At 41.1% G+C, this 20,328-nt stretch overlaps 2 protein-coding genes across 2 annotated transcripts; both read right to left on the bottom strand.

Moving 5' to 3' along the window:
* Positions 1–957: 957 nt before the first annotated feature.
* Positions 958–9,023, bottom strand: LOC124290867. Its single transcript, XM_046727715.1, has 4 exons — positions 8,798–9,023; positions 4,347–4,525; positions 3,673–3,786; positions 958–2,768 (listed from the first exon to the last, which is right to left on the bottom strand). The coding sequence occupies exons 1-4, from the start codon at positions 8,871–8,873 to the stop codon at positions 2,718–2,720; spliced, it is 420 nt and encodes a 139-aa protein (XP_046583671.1). The 5' UTR covers positions 8,874–9,023; the 3' UTR covers positions 958–2,717.
* A 2,157-nt stretch (positions 9,024–11,180) lies between these two features.
* On the bottom strand, positions 11,181–16,146 carry LOC124290868 (fatty acid-binding protein-like). The gene is made up of 4 exons (XM_046727716.1): positions 15,989–16,146; positions 15,295–15,467; positions 11,789–11,902; positions 11,181–11,318 (listed from the first exon to the last, which is right to left on the bottom strand). The coding sequence occupies exons 1-4, from the start codon at positions 16,062–16,064 to the stop codon at positions 11,268–11,270; spliced, it is 414 nt and encodes a 137-aa protein (XP_046583672.1). The 5' UTR covers positions 16,065–16,146; the 3' UTR covers positions 11,181–11,267.
* Positions 16,147–20,328: the final 4,182 nt, after the last annotated feature.

Below are 20,328 nucleotides of genomic sequence, written 5' to 3'. Positions count from 1 at the left end.
TATTTTCCCTTCATAAGTTTCTCGGAAATTTTTGCGTCAGGAACTGTGTCAAACATATCGCTCGCAGTTTATTAACATTCACAAAGTCCGTGTATAAACTTAATTATCTCATTTCCGAATGAACATTGAAAAACGCTGACGGAATTTGACGAAATACTTTAAAATGTTTTTGTTTTGATCTTAAGGTGTTTCATAGTTGGTGTTAAAGTTAAAGAATTTAGTATCGTCATACGTATCGTATCGCCACCCTCATATCGGGATACGTATCGTATCGCAGCTTCAGTGCACAATAGTTTGGCAATATATCGTCAAGACTAAAATTTTAGTATCGTGATGTATCGTATCGCAGCACTAAAATTTAGACGATGTACGGCGGTTGTGTAAGCGTATTATAACGTACCCCAATGGTGTCCAAAGAAACCTCATATATACTACCCATCAAAAGTTTAGACCCACCTAAAGCATTCACTATATGCAACATTATGCAGATGAACTGTACGAGGATCATGCATCAAATGGCTAAAATAAGTGTGTGCAAATATCGTGAACATTTCTAGAAGTCGACATTTGAACCATAATCTACGCAATTATTTCAAAGTGAAGTATTTGAATGTGTTCCTGTCTGAAATGTGTTCCATTAACATATACACATGAAATGTAACATACATAAGTGCCTTTGTGGCACAGTTCTGAAACCATGAATTCTCACACAAATACTGCGTATTTCCCTTCAACAGTCAGAAGAAATTAAGACTGACTGACTGACTGAGTTTGATTTTACGCCGCTTTTAGCAATGTTCCAGCATCATCACGGCGGGTAACACCAGAAATGGGCTTCACACATTGTACCCATGTGGGGATTCGAACCCGGGTCTTCGGCGTGACGAGCCAACGCTTTAACCACGACGCTACCCCACCGCACCAGAAGAAATTAAAATGAAGTAAAAGCGACGTAAATCGTTTCAAGCAACCTTTATTTTCAAAACGGTAAATTTGTAACGTACATTTCTCAAATTCATGTTTTATATGGCTTTATGAATACTGCAAACAAACAGTAAGGTTTGACTGCGAAAAAGCAAACACACTTTCACTTAATTGAAATTTGTAACTGCAAACAAATCTAACACTCTCTGCTTCTCAGCAGTATCCATTTTCAGTATTCTTTGAGATTTGCTGATTGGAACAGGTTCACCTATCTTACACAGATATGAGAAGCTGGAAATGCGCCCTTTTATTGAGAATGAGTGTAACACAGAATTTTAAGCTAATAACTAGCAATCTGTATTCATGGAACTTTGTTCGATTTCCTGTAAGAGTAAATAGACAAAATCTCCCCGATAGGCAGGTAACTGTTGTAGCAATGGCATACTAGTATTTAGGCCTGACACACATATTTGAATAATTAAGTAATTGATTTACTTTATTACTACACTCCATTGAAACCATGAAATAATGCCTGTTAAAGCGCTATGTAGGGGTTCGTCCAGATCAAACACATACATTTTATAGAATTACAAATTTCCAAAATTGATCATCTTGACCAACATGCTTGTAACTGTTTTATGTGTGTAAATTTACGTTAGACGGGTCATGGTGACGGGGCAGAATGGACATTAACTTTATGGCCCACAATCAGTTGAAGCAGCAAGAATGTGGACATAGACACAACAGATGTCGACAATATTGGATGTAGGTGATAGTGGACGTGGACAATAACGAAATGAACAGTTCATGTAAACCGAATTGAAAGAAGACAAAAGTTCACGTTGACAATAATGAATAATGACAATAGTTCATGCTGACAATAACGAAATGAAGACAACAGTTCATGTAAACAATATGCGGTGGATAAAATCATACGTGAACAAAAACAACAACCAATTTTCTCACACATATTATAAAGAGAAACAAATTTATTTCCCTGTTGCAAAAGCTATGACAATCAGACATATTGGCTGTTTGTATATATCATGCAGATTACAAAAACTGTCACTATCATAAAGCATGTATGGATCTGAAACAAACTGATACGTGTTCTGTGTCACGTTCTATTAAAAGTCACGACATTCGCGGTTGAACACTGGGGCGGAAAGCAAAGCAAAACAATCTTATTCTCACACGGTGCCCCTTTTACTTCCTTGTGCTAGAATTTGCAATGAATACCTGGTTGAAAGTGAAATATCATCTCTTTGTACGTTCGTCTCCTATGTTTGTTGAACCGTTTTACATGATACATGTTGGATAAGCAGGGGACGTAATTCACACGTATCTGAGAGTAGTCTCCCTTTAATATGTCGTTCAAAGGATTTACCGATTTTTTATGAAATGACCATACCTTGGCAAAATTTCTTTAATGTTCTAGAACTGTCAAACATCGAAAGATGCATTCAGTAATCAGTGAACATTGTTGACATATACTGCCTGACCAATTTACATCTGGGAATAATCACGAAGTAAAGGTGTACGAATTAACCTGTTATATTCACAACATTCTAGAAGCATTCACGTATAACTTTCAGTCCAGGGATTGATCAACAAGGCGGTCATAGCGCTCGGACAGTCGTAACTTCCATACTTTAACATCAGTAATGACCAGATCGCTTTGTGGGACGGGACCTGGTCTGCTGTAGTTTCAATCAGTTTGAGTCGTGGGCAGCCACTGTGCGGTAAAACGGGGATTATATAATGGTTGGATTTTTCAGCTGAAGAGGTCCCGTCTATACCCTCTTCATCTTGTAGGTCATGGAGACATCATCCTTGCTCGATATCTGCAGCAAAAAGTGGATGACTATGCTATTTGTGGTGGCCGGTGTATTCTCAATCTAGAATATTAGTCAGTATAACTGGATATCCCTTGAAACCATCACGGTGACTACCATGTCCCTGTCTCCATATGCGGACAGTCCTTATTAATCATTAAGAGGCGGTGGGGTATCCTAGTGGTTAAAGCGTTGGCTCGTAACGCCGAAGACCCGGGTTCGATTCCCTACATGGGTACAATGTGTGAAGCCCATTTCTGGTGTCACCCGCCGTGATATTACTGGAATAATGCTAAAAGCGGCGTAAAACCAAACTCAGTCAGTCTTTCTACATACCGGATAGTCCCACTACTGACTATGAAATCTCCTAGGAGATATCGCTTTGACAGTAGATTTTGTACAATTCCCTGACAATACTGTGACGTTATGAACTTGATGACGACACAATGCTATGACATCGCTTCACTGCAAGCCTAATGGCAGTACTGTGTTCAGAGATGTACATTTTTCTTTGAAAACCAATGAAGGGTGATTTTGGATGATAAATAGAATCTCACCCTCGTGTCTTCTGATATCAAATATATCAACACTCGTTGATAAAAATTAAAATATCCTTTGCAAGCCTCGGATATTTGTAACTTTATCAACTCGTGTTCATATAATTGATATCAGAAGCCACTTTGGTGAGATTCTCTATATATACCTCTCTGGATATCTGGGGGCGGTGGTCTAGCCTGGTGGTTAAAGCGTTATATAGCTCGTAACGCCGAAGACCCGGGCTCGATTCCCCACATGGGTACAATGTGTGAATCCCACTTCTGATGTCCCCTGCCATGATATTGCTGGAATATTGCTAAAAGTGGGGTAAACTAAACTCACTCACTCTCTGGATACCTGTATAGTCCCCACTTACCGCAACCTGCATGTCCCCCTCTATATACCGTTCCACAGTCCATTCCATTGTGGTTCCTTTCGAGACTGATTTGTGCTTCTCGTGAAGTCTGTCACCCTTCCTCGTGTACTCGGTCTGTGAAACAGAATAACATAAGGTCATTTCTATTCGTAGGAGTGTTTATTTGTTGTTTAACAGAACATCGCCAAAATTTCAGCTTTATTATTGAGGTTGGTTGGTTGGCTTATTGTTTAAAGCCGCACTCAGCAATATTCCAGCTATATGGCGGCAGTCTGTAAACAATCGAGTCGAATACTAATTAATATTTATGTATCCAGTTGAATGAATTGGTCTCAGAATTCTGGACTGGTTATTGTACTAAGTTGCGCAATAGGACGGAACCCAGTCAACAGGAAACGAGACTGTTGTGTAATCAATGTTTTGACTTGCAGCCATATTCCAGATACACAGTCTAGCTATATGGTCTGTAAATAATTGAGTGTAGGACAGACAATCCAGTGATCAACAGCATGAGCATCGAACTATGCAATTGGGATACGATGACATGTGTTTACCAAGTCAGCGAGTCTCACCACCTGATCCCGTTAGTCGCCTCTTACTACAAGCACGGGTGGATGGAGACCAAATCTTATCCGGATCTTCACGTGTTCAACTCCATTATAAAGACACCTCACCGTCATTTCCGAACCATCTAATTCTTTATAGTCCAATGGTTCTCCGTCTGTGAAGCAGAGTTCTTGTTTCATTGGTTGATCTTTGTATTCTACGAGCACGTGTAATTTATTTTCCTCCAACTTCAACGTCGTAATCATTACAAGACTCTTTATCAAGTCCATTTGCTCCTTTGGCACCCCTGAAAGAAATTTAGTTTGGGTATTTTAATTTGAGGCGGGACAATGCCATTTCACATACCAAACGCCTCAACCCATCTTCGCCGCATTAGTGGACCCGCATCTGCTACTTTATACACTAAGCTAGTTCACGATGTTTGTGACCTGGAAGTCAAAAACAATCAAAACACCTGCGTCAAAATATTTACCTAATTCTTATTTAAAAAAAGAAATTCTGAACACCCCAAATGCAACGAACTTGTACTTTCTTTTATATGTCAGTATATTTAGTAAGTGAGTGAGTGGGTTTAGTTTTACGCCGCTTTTAGCAAGATATGATGGGAGACACCAGAAACAGGCATCACACATTGTAACCATGTGGGGAATCGAACCCGGGTCTTCGACGTGACGAGCGAACGCCTTAACCACCAGGCTACCCAACCGCCCCATAGTTGGTTAGTTGCTCTTGTCTGCCAAAGAGGCCATATTAGTTTCATTAACTCTATAGTGTTTCTCATAGTTTAATCAATATTTGAAACCCATCAGATACATGTTTGTATTCTGAAAGAAAGGATGACGAAAATTTTGCATATGGTGGGGCGGTGGGGTAGCCTAGTGGTTAAAGCATTCGCTAGTCACGCAGAAGACCTGGGTTCGATTCCCCACATGGGTACAATGTGTGAAGCCCATTTCTGGTGTCCCCTGTCGTGATATTGCTGGAATATTGCTAAAAGCGGCGTAAAACCATACTCACTCACGCACTTATATATGGTGATATCATCGTAACCATGACACCGAGAGCCATGACAACGCAAAACTCAATTATTAAATAACTTGCAAGGTGGTAGCAAGAGTGTAATTCTAAAGAACCGGTGTACAACCTTCAACTGAGGATCCTTTTGTAGTAGAAAAAGATATAATCTTTCGTTCCAGATGGAGGCCCGCCTCAACGCCAAATATATGTATCAGGGAACGAATCTTTGGCTATGTGCCATGTCTACTTGTCTACTCGTGGTGAACGAACGGTCGGCCGTTCGATCAGAAGACGAGTCATACCAGAAAACAAGCGCTGGTCGGCTCGGGATCAGTATACTGTATTCTTGTCAAATATATCTATACTGACGTACAAAAGAAAGTACACACTTGATGTTTTGGGTTTATTGTAAAACGGCCAAAATAGTAAATCACAATGAAAGCTGTTTGAAAAATATCAACGTTGGGTTATTTTTGTTTTCCATTTTTGTTTGGTCGGGTAGGTTGTTCTTTTTTTTTCAATTGGGGGCTGGCGGGGAGGAGAGATAACCTCACAGTACGACGGGCATATACTTTTTTATTTTTGCGGTATTGTATCTGCAGTGCACTTGCACGCGCTTCACGTGTCGATATATAAGAACAATCATCGCGATATCCTGCTATACCAAGTACCTTCCCCGACCGCGTCATACCAAAAGACGTTAAAATATGGTACTTGTTGGTCCCTGCCTGGCGCTCGGCATTAATGGGTACAAGGACTGGTCGGCTCGGAGTCAGTATAATGTGTCTGAGTGGGGTATTCATGCTTCACTGCGGCATGGTATCTCAGTGGGCTAGCACTATAAAACCAGCTTCAGTCTGGGCTAGTACAAGCAGCCTCACATACAAATACACACGCATGCACGTCGTAATATGAACGAAATATTCTCAAGCACGACGTTAAACCAGATTTCACCTCACCTCACCAAGTACCTTCAGATGAAAAACATCCTCGCGTAAGTTACCCTTTGTACTTCATGAAATATACTTTGACACATGTTGTTTATTACCATTTTCCACCAACTTGGACAAAAAATCTAAACTTTAGTCCAATATGTATCGTGAGAATGCGAACGAGACAGGTTCCCTGGGAAGGCTACTGGTTACCTGTAATGCGCAGGCGCAGACTATCCAGGTAACCAGGCTGAGTACTCGTTGTGAGTGAGCTATCCCGCACGTAATCTCGAGACCCAGGGGGCATTGCGAAACAGCAATGACAAACACGTACGTTCTACTTTCCCAGTCTCTTATGTCAACCTTATCGACTCGGTGTCGGTTGCAGTCTATAGGTAAATATCATCGAGACAGATCGTGAACGATGTATGCAAATTTTCCACTTGTATTGACTCTCAGTTGGGGATATATAACATAATATGATGATATTCTTTATCTTTGTGTACGCAAGGGCCTTATATGTTCACAGTGGTGAACTTTCTCATGGGTGAGCGCCTCGGCTATGTAAATCTATACAGATACAGTGCACTCTGTCTAATTCGGACCGGCTTGGGACCGACTAAAAAGTCCGAATTAGACAGCAGTTCTAGGTACACAGATTTTAATGCAGTTATCAACCTTTGACGAACATACTGACTGTATGACTGAGTTTAGTTTTACGCCGCTTTTAGCAATATTCGAGCAATATCATGGCGGGGGACACCAGAAATGGGCTTAACACATTGTGCCATGTGGGGAATCGAACCCGGGTCTTCGGCATGACAAGCGAACGCTTTAACCACTATGCTACCCCACCGCCCTGACGAACACACGATTGTGCATGAAACACATATTACATAAAATGGATTAAAAACACTTTGACGAAAGGATGTTGAAAATCATGGAGTTGAACTCAAACGTTGAACTCAAGATCTACGTGTCGACTTCGATGTAGACATCAGAATAGAACGGCTATACATCTAAGAGTAGATGTGACAAATATCAATAAAGCTATATATTTTCAACCTTGTTCGTGAATTAGACGAGAACTGAGCTTTTCGCATGTATTCGATTTTGACATCGACAGAATGGTTTGTTTAATACTGATGACAGTTGAATGACATATACTTCCCACTTAATGCAGGTGCGATGCACGAGAGATTCCGTGATTGAACTGACAATGGTTCATTGTTCGGGTATTTAAGAACCCGATTACTAGAGGATGAAGAAGTACATCGTAAATATAGAAGACGTGCTTGAGTCACTCGTTTAGCAAACGAACCAGGGTTGACAAGCGGACAAAAGAGAATAACAATGCAGGGCTTCATTCCACCGAGGGACATAGTGCTTACGTGATCGTAACTCCCACTTTTAACATTAGGTTACGGTAGTCGTAGGGCTACGATCGCTTTGTGATACGGGACCCAGTGTCTTTTTCAGTGTTACGAGTGGGGTAGTTAAAAGCCAATTTGAGCATTGATTTAGTTCCATCACATTCGTAACTACTCGTCCCTTTCCGTAACTCTTCTTTCAGGTTACGGAAGGGGACGAGTAGTTACGAATGAGTTCCGTCACGGCGGGTAGATATGGCGTCAGCGTTCGAAATTAACGTCGGTCCTTAGGCCCGAAGCTGACTATAAACCATTCGGACCCACAGCTTTTGCTTTCTGCAGGTCAATATGGCCGACAGCTTTTTCATCCCCAATAACTGAGAGTTATGTTTCCATGTTAAAATATAGGGCCTAATCATTCTGATCAGGACACACAATTGCAACTTGTTATGGTTCGGGGTCCTTAGAATTTGCAGCTTTCAGGATTAAGGGCAAACACTGTATGGCGTGGGGAAAAGTGATTTTATCTCTTTAGTGAACACAAAATAAACAGCAACGCTAAAGGAAAACGGACTAGCCGACGAACCCCACACAATTAAAGATACCAGAATAGTCTTATAAAGGGTAAAAGAGCTATTGAACAACGAATGGAAGCATGATGCTGACAATTCTAGACACATAATTGGCGCTATCTGAAATTCGAATCCATGACCATTGGTTTCTGGCACACCAAAGAGAGACAACTCTGTCTTGTGAAATCAGGCGCATAAGCCGCCTGAGCCTAGCCTAATGATGCAAAGAATGAGCATTGCACTTCCCTCAGCATTCTAAAGCGAAAACGTATATTCATTGTCACGTGGTTAGGGGACGGTATTGCCGTTTCACGACATGTATCCATCAGCTTCTTCATCGCTACACTGATGAATAAACACTCGCTCGCTCGCTCGCTCACTCTCACTCACTCACTCACTCACTCACTCACTCACCCACCAACTCACTCACTCACTCACTCATAGTTACCCAAAGCAAGAATAACATTATTTTGCAATCACCATTAGACACATTTACATTGCTGACTTTCATATTGCTTATGATGGCATTACATCACAAAACAGAAAAGCTGTCGTTCTTCTAAATACTGATATGGATAAAAATATGCATTTCACATAAAACATGAACGAGTTTGAAAATTTAATTAAAATCATTACTGAGATGATCACAGAAATCTCTGATTCTTACCCAGTTTCTCTGAAAATGCGTCCATATTCTCATACGATTCTGGCACCAATTCCCATTTTCCATTAAACTTCTCCATTTCGATTCCCAAAGATGATAACCACCTATGTTCTCAATGCTTGGAATACGTGTGTGCCAGGTAATGCTTTATATATACATGTATTGCCCTCTAGTACATGGTGATTACATACACCGTTGCTAGGTTAACACAATACTGTGTGCCAACATGTAGCTGGTATACAAACTGGGTCAAGCGTTAATCATTTGTCCTGCAGTATATCTGAACCTTATGACTTTGCCTCTGCATGATTCACGGGTGTTTAGGTTAATGCTATCAGGATAAATCGTAATTCATGTTACGTCTGACTGCGTCTATATTGTTCGCAATGCCCCAGCTCCATGTTGGTTGCCAGTTCGTTAAAAACTCGTGTTGTTCCGAGACAAGCCGAAAGGCGACTCGTGACCTTCGTGCAATTTCGGAGCAAACCGAGTACGTTTGCGGTCAGGGGCGAGTGGTGACGATTGACCCAACACTGGATCCTGACACTTTTGTGTGCAACGACAATTACCCGTCCAAACACGATCGGCTATTTGTTGTAACGGAAAGGGCGGGGTTGGCCGAAACCCTTCGGTAGGGGTGCAGACAATCACCCATGTCACTGCGTCTGGACCAATGAAGATCCGGGTTAGAATTAGTCTCCAGCAACCCATGCTTGTCGTAAGAAGCGACTGATAGGATCGGGAGATCCGGTTAGCTGACTTGGTTGACATATCATCGGTTCCCAATTGCGCAGATCGATGTTCATGCTGTTGATCACTGGATTGTCTGGTCCAGACTCGATTATTTACAGACCGTTGCCATATAGCTGGAATATTGCGGCGTAAAACTAAACTCACTCACTCACTCACACAAGAGACGCATTTGTGAGAACTAGGGTATTGCGACATCGGGTTACAATCAACTTAAAACTGACACAGTTGCTTTTTCTGCTACGTCTATGACTCTAAGTCACAGTGACCCTCGAGGTTGTGAAAGAACTCCGTAAAATCTTTTATCGTCATTTCGAGAAATTTTGGCGTTGTCACTTTTGAAGAAATACGGATTCGAACCCCAAGCAGCAGGCCCTGGTATTGTTATATGTAGCTAGGAAACCAGTAGACCACTGAGTAAGGCTCAGTACACATATTAATAATATATCAACTGAATGTCACTGTGTACCGACACCTGCTTCGAGTTATCTGCCCTTGCTATATGCTATCAGGTGTGCACACAAAAAATTCTTTCGCCAACAATTTTTTAAACTACCAATAGATGAGATTCCCAGATTGGCAATGCATCATAGAAATGTAAACCGACGAACATTTACACAGATATAAAAAGTAAGGGTTTCTCATGTGAAATGACATGCCTCCACCTCGTTCATTATGTACAGACAATACAAGGCCTTGTCCCATTTCTTGATCGAGTTTACTGATCCGCTATCTCTCCTCAGTCACTAGAACACTTGTGTATGGGGAGATGTCAAAAAGTGACTCTGTCGCTATCGTTAGTCAGTATGTAAATATACAACGTGCTTTCAAAACAAACAGATCCAGAACACAGCGGTTGCGTAATATACACTCATACCTCATTGAGACAGTCTGTCAGTCTGTCCCAGCCATGAAGATTCGGGCCCATGCCCATGCTTGTCGTAAGAGGAGACTAAAGCTCGCTGACGTGGTGCATGCCATCGGTCCCATATTCACCTCCCGTGACATTCTATAAACGGTTTAGACAATATATGGTGGTTGTATAAGTGTATTATAACGTACACTAATGGCGTCTAAAGAACCCCCAGATATAATCACTTGACACCATCCTTGATGAAATACACTGACGCCAAAAAGAAAGTATACACTCACGTGTAATGGCGGCAATGTGTGGAACAAATTGTTAATTAAGCGACGGTGATGTATTTGATAGTTACCTTAAGTATATGGTGTTATATATATAGTTATATACATGTGTAGTATATAGTGACGGCTGTTTTCGCACTATTAATGTCTTAATAACATTTTTAATAGTTTTGTTAACTCCAGTTTCCATCTCTATACATGTACTTTATTTTGCCCCTTAGTCTATGCCTCCATTCTATAAATACTAGTGACCCACTCGTACCCGTAGCGTCGCCACCTCTATCCGTCCAATCACAAATTGAATATTAATTTCTCGCGCTAATGACAGTCATTTGACTTGGCAGCTAAGTTCAGCGCCGTGCGATTCGAATAGAGATAACACCAGGCTACAGCGGCAAACTGGGACACGGTATTTCTCAGTATGAACAGAATGAAGCTATAAATCCCCGGATAAACGAGGATGGTTTGATACAGACTCACGAAGTGGGAAAAGCGTTAATAATGAGTTTATTCATGCAGGGTAACAGGCTATAAAACTATGTGATATCATTGCCATATAAGCGCGGATCATCTTCGTTCAAAGTTTCTTCAGCTTGATCTTCATGGAAACGCCATCTTTTGTCTGCACCTGTCAAGACGTACACATTGATGTGAGAAAATGAAAAACATTTGTATTCGCAAATTTTCTTTCACCAAGTAACCATAGAGAGAATTACTTGAATAAGTAATTAAACCTTTGTTACTAGAGTGAGTGAGAGCGTAAATATTGCTTAACGCCGGATCAGCAATTTTGCAGGTATTCGCATAATGTCAATGTTTTTGTTCACTTTGGTTCGTGCGGAGTTGAACTGGAGGTACATGAAATATGTTTTCTGAAAATGAGAATAATCAACATGCTTACATGTAATAAAGAGAAATGATAACATTCCTGCTCATCTTAGCATGACACAAAACGGCCTCTGGGAAGTAAGTGCAGAGAACGTCTTGCTTAAAGATGAATATACCTAGTATTACATCGTTACTTCATAATTTGGACATATCTTTATTGCTTTCACTTCACACGCACACGCACTCGCAATCGCCCATGCAGCTACTTACCCCAACCATGAAGCCCCCCTCGATGTATCTCTCTGTGGTCCATTCTCGCGTAGTTCCCTCTCTCTCCATCTTATTAGTCTCAAAGAAGCGACCGTCCTTCATGGTTATACAGCTCTGTGAAGAACAGTGGCAGAAGTAGACGGTCGTAGTAGTAGCAGTTGCAGTAGTAGTAGTAGTAATAGCGGTAGTAGAAGTAGTAGTAGAAGCAGTAGCAGTAGAAGTAGATGTAGTAGTAGTAGTAGTAGTAGTACATGTAGTAGCAGCAGCAGTAGTAGTAGTAGCAGCAGTATTAGTAGAAGTAGTAGTAGCAGCAGCAGTAGCAGTGGTAGTAGTAGTTGTAGCAGTAGCAGTAGCAGCAGCAGTAGTAATAATAGTAGTAGTATCAGCAGCAGCAGTAGTAATAGTAGTAGAAGTAGTAGTAGTAGCAACAGCAGTAGTAGTAGCAGTAGAAGTAGCAGTATTAGTAGTAGTAGTACATGTAGTAGCAGCAGCAGTAGTAGTAGTAGCAGCAGTATTAGTAGAAGTAGTAGTAGCAGCAGCAGTAGCAGTGGTAGTAGTAGTAGTAGTTGTAGTAGTAGCAGCAGTGGTAGTAGTTGTAGTAGAGGCGAGTGAGTGAGTAAGTTAAAATTTAATATTTCAGCCATATCTTGACAAAATCAAGTTATAGAGTAATATATATTAAAGATAAATTAGAAAAACCTGTCAACGAAGGACAGTAAAACAACAAGATTATCACAGGTAGAAATTTAAAACTAGTAACCAAATCTAAACAATTTAACTATACACGACAATACAATATAAAACCAGGCTATAGATTGCCAACAATTGAAGGTAGATCACCATACTAGGGACCATGGGGACTTACAGTACCTTTGCTTTCTGCATGGGCCCTAGCTGGATTTACATCATCCCTTCAGCTGTTAGCTATTTAGATGTAACTAGCCATACATTAAAAATAATCATATGCTACGGTTATAAATGTGGAGAGTTTAAATTTACTTTGAATGTTTCGGGACTTACGTACCCTCTCAGGAGGACAATAATTTGCAATACTTTAACCCCCTTTGAGTGTACAGCCACTAACAATCTCAGTTACAAAATCTAAACTACCAATAATAAAATATTTATCTATTTACAAACCGTCCAATAAAATGTATCTAATAATTCTATTTCTTTTAAGAATTCAATAATTAAATGATAGTTAACATTAAAGAGATCCTTCACTGTTTTGACATAGAAATATTTATCCCTTGTGATGGAAATTGTTATACAGTCAAGTGTTGTAGTAGCAGTGGTAGTAGTAGTAGTAGTAGTAGTAGTAGTAGTAGTAGTAGTAGTAGTAGTAGTAGTAGTAGCAGTGGTAGTAGTAGTGAGTGAGTTTAGTTTTACGCGGCACCCATCAATATTCCAGCTATATGGCGGCGGTCTGTAAATAATCGAGTCTGGACCAGACAATCCAGTGATCAACATCATGAACATCGATCTGCGCAATTGGGAACCGATGACATGTGTCAACCCAGTCAGCGAGCCTGACCACCCTATCCGGTTAGTCGCCTTGTACGGCAAGCATAGTCGCCTTTTGAGGTAGTAGTAGTACTTGTAGTAGTTTCAGCAGTGGTTGTAGTAGTAGTAACAGTAGTAGTACAGTAAAGGTTTATTACGAACTGACAGATATAACGAACTCTACTATACTATACGCACTATAAAGGGTATAACGAACTCTACTGTACTATACGCACTATAAAGGGTATAACGAACTCTACTGTACTATACGCCCTATAAAGGGTATAACGAACTCTACTGTACTATACGCACTAAAAGGGTATAACGGTATAACGACTGTACTATACGCACTATAAAGGGTATAACGAACTCTACTGTACTATACGCCCTATAAAGGGTATAACGAACTCTACTGTACTATACGCCCTATAAAGGGTATAACGAACTCTACTGTACTATACGCCCTATAAAGGGTATAACGAACTCTACTGTACTATACGCCCTATAAAGGGTATAACGAACTCTACTGTACTATACGCCCTATAAAGGGTATAACGAACTCTACTGTACTATACGCCCTATAAAGGGTATAACGAACTCTACTGGTATAACGAACTCTACTGTACTATACGCCCTATAAAGGGTATAACGAACTCTACTGTACTATACGCCCTATAAAGGGTATAACGAACTCTACTGTACTATACGCCCTATAAAGGGTATAACGAACTCTACTGTACTATACGCCCTATAAAGGGTATAACGAACTCTACTGTACTATACGCCCTATAAAGGGTATAACGAACTCTACTGTACTATACGCCCTATAAAGGGTATAACGAACTCTACTGTACTATACGCCCTATAAAGGGTATAACGAACTCTACTGTACTATACGCCCTATAAAGGGTATAACGAAAACTACTGTACTATACGCCCTATAAAGGGTATAACGAACTCTACTGTACTATACGCCCTATAAAGGGTATAACGCTGTACTATACGCCCTATAAAGGGTATAACGAACTCTACTGTACTATACGCCCTATAAAGGGTATAACGAACTCTACTGTACTATACGCCCTATAAAGGGTATAACGAACTCTACTGTACTATACGCACTATAAAGGGTATGTATGTATGTGCTTTTCGTTACTCACGCGATCCGTTCACGTTTCAGAACACAATATCGTCAGAAATTACGTTTAATGGTTATTACTAACTCGTGTAAGTGCAGAGCTAGTAGTTATTGCCGGACTTACTTCGCAAGGTTAGCCCATGTACAGTGAATGAGTGAGTTTAGTTTTAAGCCGCACTCAACCCATGTACAGATTTCGCATGTGTGTTTATGTCAGTTTCTGCCGCACTCGGCAACATTTCAGCTACATGGCAGCGGTTTGTAAATAATCAATCCAAACCAGACAATCCAGTGATCAACAGCATGAACATCGATCTAAAAATATAGGTAATTTTGATACGATGACATGTGTCAATCAAGTCAGCGAGCCTGACCACCCGATCCCGTCTGTCGCCTCTTACAACAAGTCTGGACCAAACAATCCAGTGATCCACATGAGCCCCGCCCTTCTCATCTTTGACGCGATGGCATGCGTCAACCAAGTCAGCGAGCCTGACCACCCGCTTGTCTTGGATAATTAAATCTTGTTGTGAAATTTGGTCATTCAGCTCCATGCTCGACATTATTACAGTTACATGGCGGCGGTCTGTAATTTATCGAGTCTGAGCCAGACAATTCAATGATTGACATCATGAGCATCGATCAATGCAATTTAGATAATATCACAGGCATCAGCGAGCCTCATCCGATGAGCATCGATCTAACCAGTGGGGACACAATGACATGTGTCAAACAAGTCAGCGAGTCTGACCACGATCCTGATAGTCGCCCCTCAGGACATGCACGGGGAGCTGAAGACCTACCGTAACCCGTATTTTCACGGGTCCAGATTTCATATTGTAATGGAAAGCGTTCTATTACTTACCGTCATATTGGCGCCATCAAAGCTTTTGTAAGACACGGGGACACCGAGTTCGAACCTGACGTCTTGTTTAAACCCTTTCGTCTCCATACCACCAACCAATGTTTTGCCGTCCATGGAAAATGTGTACACTGCGTCCATATTTTTATATATCTCTCTCCTCGCGGGCTCTACCCCTGAAAGTGTAAGAGTGAGTGAGTTAATATGGTTTTATGCCGCTTTTGGCAATATTGAAGGCAGGGGTCACCCAGAATGGACTTCTGACATCGGAGAAAGAAAGAGAACGATTTAACTACAAAGCTTCTCCACCGCTGATTGAACATCTAACATCCTAGAGTTTCTGGGGTGTTTTAGTGAGTGAATGAGCGAGTTTAGTTTTACGCCGCTTTTAGTGATATTCCACCAACATCACGGCGGGGGACACCAGAAATTGGCTTCACACATTGTACCCAAGTGGGGAATCGAACTCGGGGGTCACCTTTAAATCACATTTACAATTAGTCAGTTTATTTTGATATGTGTTGAATATATACCGACAAACGATTTGGTTATGTGTTTAACATACGGCAACATGGTAAATATACTTTCTGCAAATTTAAGGATGGAGTGCGGCAATGCGCAGCCCTTGCACCATCACGCTTCAAAAACTTAGCGTCAACCTAAGGAAACATTGACAAAACACAATAAAAATTCGTACCCATCTTGTCCGCGAATGCATCAAAGTTTTCTGTCAACTTTGGCTGCGTTTGCCATTTTCCGATAAACTTCTCCATGATGATGTCTGTCCGACTGGTACGTGTAGACTGAGACGCTGATACCTGTGATGGGCTCTATATATGTATGTACCAACTAACTGGTGACTCAGATATGTAAACAGTTAGCCTTTTAAGCTAGGGTCGCGGGGTTAAAAACTGAGCTATCTAACGGTTAGATGCGTGTTGTATTACCTCATTATGACTTAGAAACGGTGGTGATCATATAAGGTCAACAGTATTTCATAATTGCAGTGTCATACCCGCCCGTCTGGTTTGGTGAGGGTGTTTGGTTCAGCGCCAATATTCCCGCAATATCATGGCGAGGGACACCAGAAATTGGCTTCACACATTGTACCCATGTGGAGAATCGAACCCGGGCTTTCGGCGTGACGAGCGAACGCTTTAACCACTAGGCTACCCCACCGCCCTCGTCTGATTAAGACAATATTACAGTTGTCCGTTTCAAAATAGGTGAATATTGTTTAATGCAATAGTCAGGAATATTCTCTCTACGCCATGGCGGTCGGTAAATAATCTGTGTCAGATGCACCCAGTCAAACCGAAACATGAGTCTCATTAACCTATTCCCCCGTATCCAAATAATACTGGTTAATATTTGTGTATCCAGTTGAATGAATTGGTCTTAAAATTCTGGACTGGTTATTGTACTAAGGTGCGCAACAGGACGGAACCCAGTCAGAAGGAAACGGGACTGTTGTGTAATAAATGTTTTGACTCAACTGACAGCATGAGCATCGATGTACACCGTATGGGTCACATTATCACCAAGGCCACTCACAGTGACACCCCGAACCTCAATGGTTGGCACCCACTGGTGCATTAGGTACCGGTAATTGTATGTATACTGTACATCATTTAAGATAATTACTTTAATTATGATGCGTTTCTGTATGTTTTTATTGCATCACAATGTGTTTTCTTTTTTAGAATTTTGTTGTTTTTTTGCCTTTGTCCATCTTGTAACTTTTGTTTTCATAATTCACTATTATATATCATGTACCACCGTTGGTGGGGTCTCTGAGTTAAATAAAGAACTTGGAAGAACTTGGTACCGTATTCTACCTTGGAATCCGCTGAAGGACAAATGTTATCGGGACCTCATTCTCTATTTTTAAAAATAATCAATATATTTTGCTGCATTAGTTTGGTGGGTTTTTTTTATCATGAGCATCTATCTACGCATCTACATAACGACATATGCATGCATTAAAAAAAATGCACGTTCCACCTTGACCTCCACTGGGGATCCAGGGGCTCGTTTCACAAAGCGATCGTAGCGCTACGACTGTCGTAAGTCTATGATAAAGTATGGGAGTTGCGATCACCTTAACGCTACGATCGCTGTGTGAAACGGGGCCTTGATCCCGTTTGTCGTCTCTAACGACAAGTGTAAGCTGCATTCGTGACCAACACGTGTACACCGGGACAAGCCAAATAGCGTCTTCCTCGAGGTTACCAAAAGTATCGTGTGATGGCGAATGGATAACCAAACACGGATCTTTACGGTTGGTTCCGATTGTAACATCACTGTAAAAATAGGCATCCAATAAACTTACGCTCATGAACTGTGCACCGTTCCACAAAACGATCGTAGCGCTAAGATGATCGAAACTCCCATACTTTAACATAGACTTACGACTGTCGTAGCGCTACGATCGCTTTGAAGAACGGGGCCCTGCAGTGCGCTATCTTAGCATAACCAGGGATAATCTACAATATATAGTCTCCCCTGGCATAACTGAGTCTGATAAATGATGTCACTTCATAGAAATATGGTGTAGAATGGATCCTGCGTATTCATCGTAATATGTAGATATAATGCCCCCTGATAATTGAGGATGTCATCTCCAATGGTTTTGAGGGGACTGCGAGCCTGGTGGTTAATGCGTTAGAGACGGTTCGATTGAATATGGTTTTACACCGCTTTTAGAAATATTCCAGCAAGACTAGGGCGGGGACACCAGAAAGGGGTGAGGACGGGGGAAGATGTTGGCATTATATCGAAAAGAGGTGTTTGAAAAAGTTTCAAAATAATATTTATTTGTGTTGTTGAAAAAAGCTGGAGTAAAGAATATGTTAGATAATAACTGGTCTTCGACAAATCACGTATGTCATAATTAAGAAGAGACTAATACGACGGTAAGGAAGCGCAGGAGAGGTAAAAAGGTGGCAGAGCCCTTCACATTACCATAAGAAATCTGAACCAGTGAAGATCCGGTTTAGAACTGGCCTTCAGCTACCCATGCATGCACGCCGAGAAGAGATCGGTTGGTCAGGGTCGCTGACTAGGTCGATGCTTGTCATTGTATCCAAAATGAACTGATCGATGCTCATGATGTCAATCACGGAACTGTCTGTTTCAGACACGATTATTTACAGGTCGCCGTCATATAGCTGGAATATTGCTGTGTAAGGCGATAAACGACAAACAAACAAGCAGTTATCCCATGTGCATGAACCTATCCGGGAACTGTTGTACAAAGCAAACTTTGCGTTATGACTATGGTAAATCGTTTCGTATATGTTACGGTGTGGGAGTTATGTCTTAAACAACACGGTTTTATTGTTCGATACAAGCGGAACGTCAATGAAAAGCCATATGATACCCGTGAAGATCCTGGTTAGAATTGGTAAACACATGTCATCGTATCCCTGTTTCGTAGATCGATGCTCATGCTGTTGATCACTGGATTGTCTGGTCCAGTCTCGATTATTTACAGACTGACGCCATATCGCTGGAATATTGCTGGGTGCGGTCTAAAAACTAAACTCACTCACTCGTACAATAAGGTTTTAACGTTCGATGCAAGTGGTATCATAGGCGGATCCAGAGGGATTGCAGGGTGCTCACCACCACCCCCACCCCACCCCCTTTGTGCTGAAAGTTTGTTAAATGACCATTGAAACTCGGGTAAAATTGAAGTGTGCACCCCTCCTTTTCTCAATAGTGTGCACTCCCCCTTTCTCAGAAAGCTGTATCCGCCCCTGGGTATATCGATGAAAAGCCAATATGAATTTACATGTGACAAAGACTCTTCACCATAGACAAGTTTCCTCTGGTCTTATCTGGGTGAGTCAAGAATGGGCACGATGGACTTCGTCCTGGTCTTCGGAGTGACGAGCGAACGTTTTATCACTCGTGATATATACTTTCCATGACACGAGGTATTGTTTATGAAGTGCAGGTATCACGTGACGCAGTGCATGCAGTGCATGTCATACAGTGAAGCACAATACGGCCATGAGTTGTTTAAATTAACGTTCTCAATGGCCTCAGACAACAATTATTTTCCTTATTTGCCATCTACAGTGACATGCCAGTCCACCATAATTAATATCGGTCGTAGGCTGTTATCCTGCTGCATGCTGACCAACCTGCCACTTGTCACTTCACCAGCAAAATATGGGCCTGGATCGACCATCTCAATTTTGCTGTATCCACTGTCGACAATGATCACCGGGGGTCTCGAGCCCGAAACACACTAAACAGCCTTGAACTTGGGGTCAAATCGTGGAAGGCTGGTGTCAATACCATGTGCAGATTGTGGACCCAAAAATATTTGAAATAAAGTACAATGTCTCACCTTTCATTTAAGCTACCACAAATCAACTTGAAAAATTATCACTGACAGAACAGCCCATTTAAACAAGGCACAATTTTCTCCTATTTCGCTTCCGGGTCACTGTTTGTCTTTAAGAAGTAAAAACGAAAAATGGAAATGATATACATTACGTACAGTGAATTAGTGTAAAAGAAAACACAAATACTAATTATTATAAGTATAAGAAAATGCATTGCTGATAATAAAACAACGTTTGTAATGTTTCCCTTTAGTGAGATTTTCATTTCTAAATGAGGCATTCCATACTGAGTGAGTAATAGTGATGGGAAGGTTATATCAAAAAGTGGGAATTTCTTTTCTTTTAGACGAGTTGATGCAAAGAATGGGGGCGGTTATGAGAAATATACTCTTACAGTGTAGGGAAACCTGAAGTTTCAATTTGGATAGGAAGTATAATTTCAGATCCAACAAAGCATTAAAATCTGTAAAATGAAATTGATATCAGTTTTGGAGGCACTGGAGACTGGAATTTACATCTGCTGTCTGTCAGCAAGATGATTCCCTTATTCCATGCTGCTGGTCATCTTTCCTATGCCAAATCTGCATGTCTGTATCTGGAAGAAATGAAAAACCTGAAGGGCATAATGTCGCCAGATAATTTCAAGGCCTACACAGAACAAGGGTACTTCACCATCCGT

The sequence above is a fragment of the Haliotis rubra genome, unplaced genomic scaffold (genome assembly GCF_003918875.1).
Source record: "Haliotis rubra isolate DU_JTF1 unplaced genomic scaffold, ASM391887v1 Scf476, whole genome shotgun sequence".
NCBI classification, from domain to species: Eukaryota; Metazoa; Mollusca; class Gastropoda; order Lepetellida; family Haliotidae; genus Haliotis; species Haliotis rubra.
This window is presented reverse-complemented; position numbering and strand designations above follow the sequence as displayed.

Excerpts from the sequence above, each read along its gene's own strand:
- LOC124290867 (XM_046727715.1), bottom strand. The coding sequence starts at position 8,873 with ATGGAGAAGTTTAATGGAAAATGGGAATTGGTGCCAGAATCGTATGAG. Across the intron at positions 4,526-8,797 it reads CGCATTTTCAGAGAAACTGG|GGGTGCCAAAGGAGCAAATG; the intron begins GTAAGAATCAGA and ends AATTTCTTTCAG. Across the intron at positions 2,769-3,672 it reads AGGGGGACATGCAGGTTGCG|ATATCGAGCAAGGATGATGT; the intron begins GTAAGTGGGGAC and ends TTTTTGCTGCAG.
- LOC124290868 (XM_046727716.1), bottom strand. The coding sequence starts at position 16,064 with ATGGAGAAGTTTATCGGAAAATGGCAAACGCAGCCAAAGTTGACAGAA. Across the intron at positions 11,903-15,294 it reads TTGATGGCGCCAATATGACG|AGCTGTATAACCATGAAGGA; the intron begins GTAAGTAATAGA and ends TGTTCTTCACAG. Across the intron at positions 11,319-11,788 it reads AGGGGGGCTTCATGGTTGGG|GTGCAGACAAAAGATGGCGT; the intron begins GTAAGTAGCTGC and ends ACGTCTTGACAG.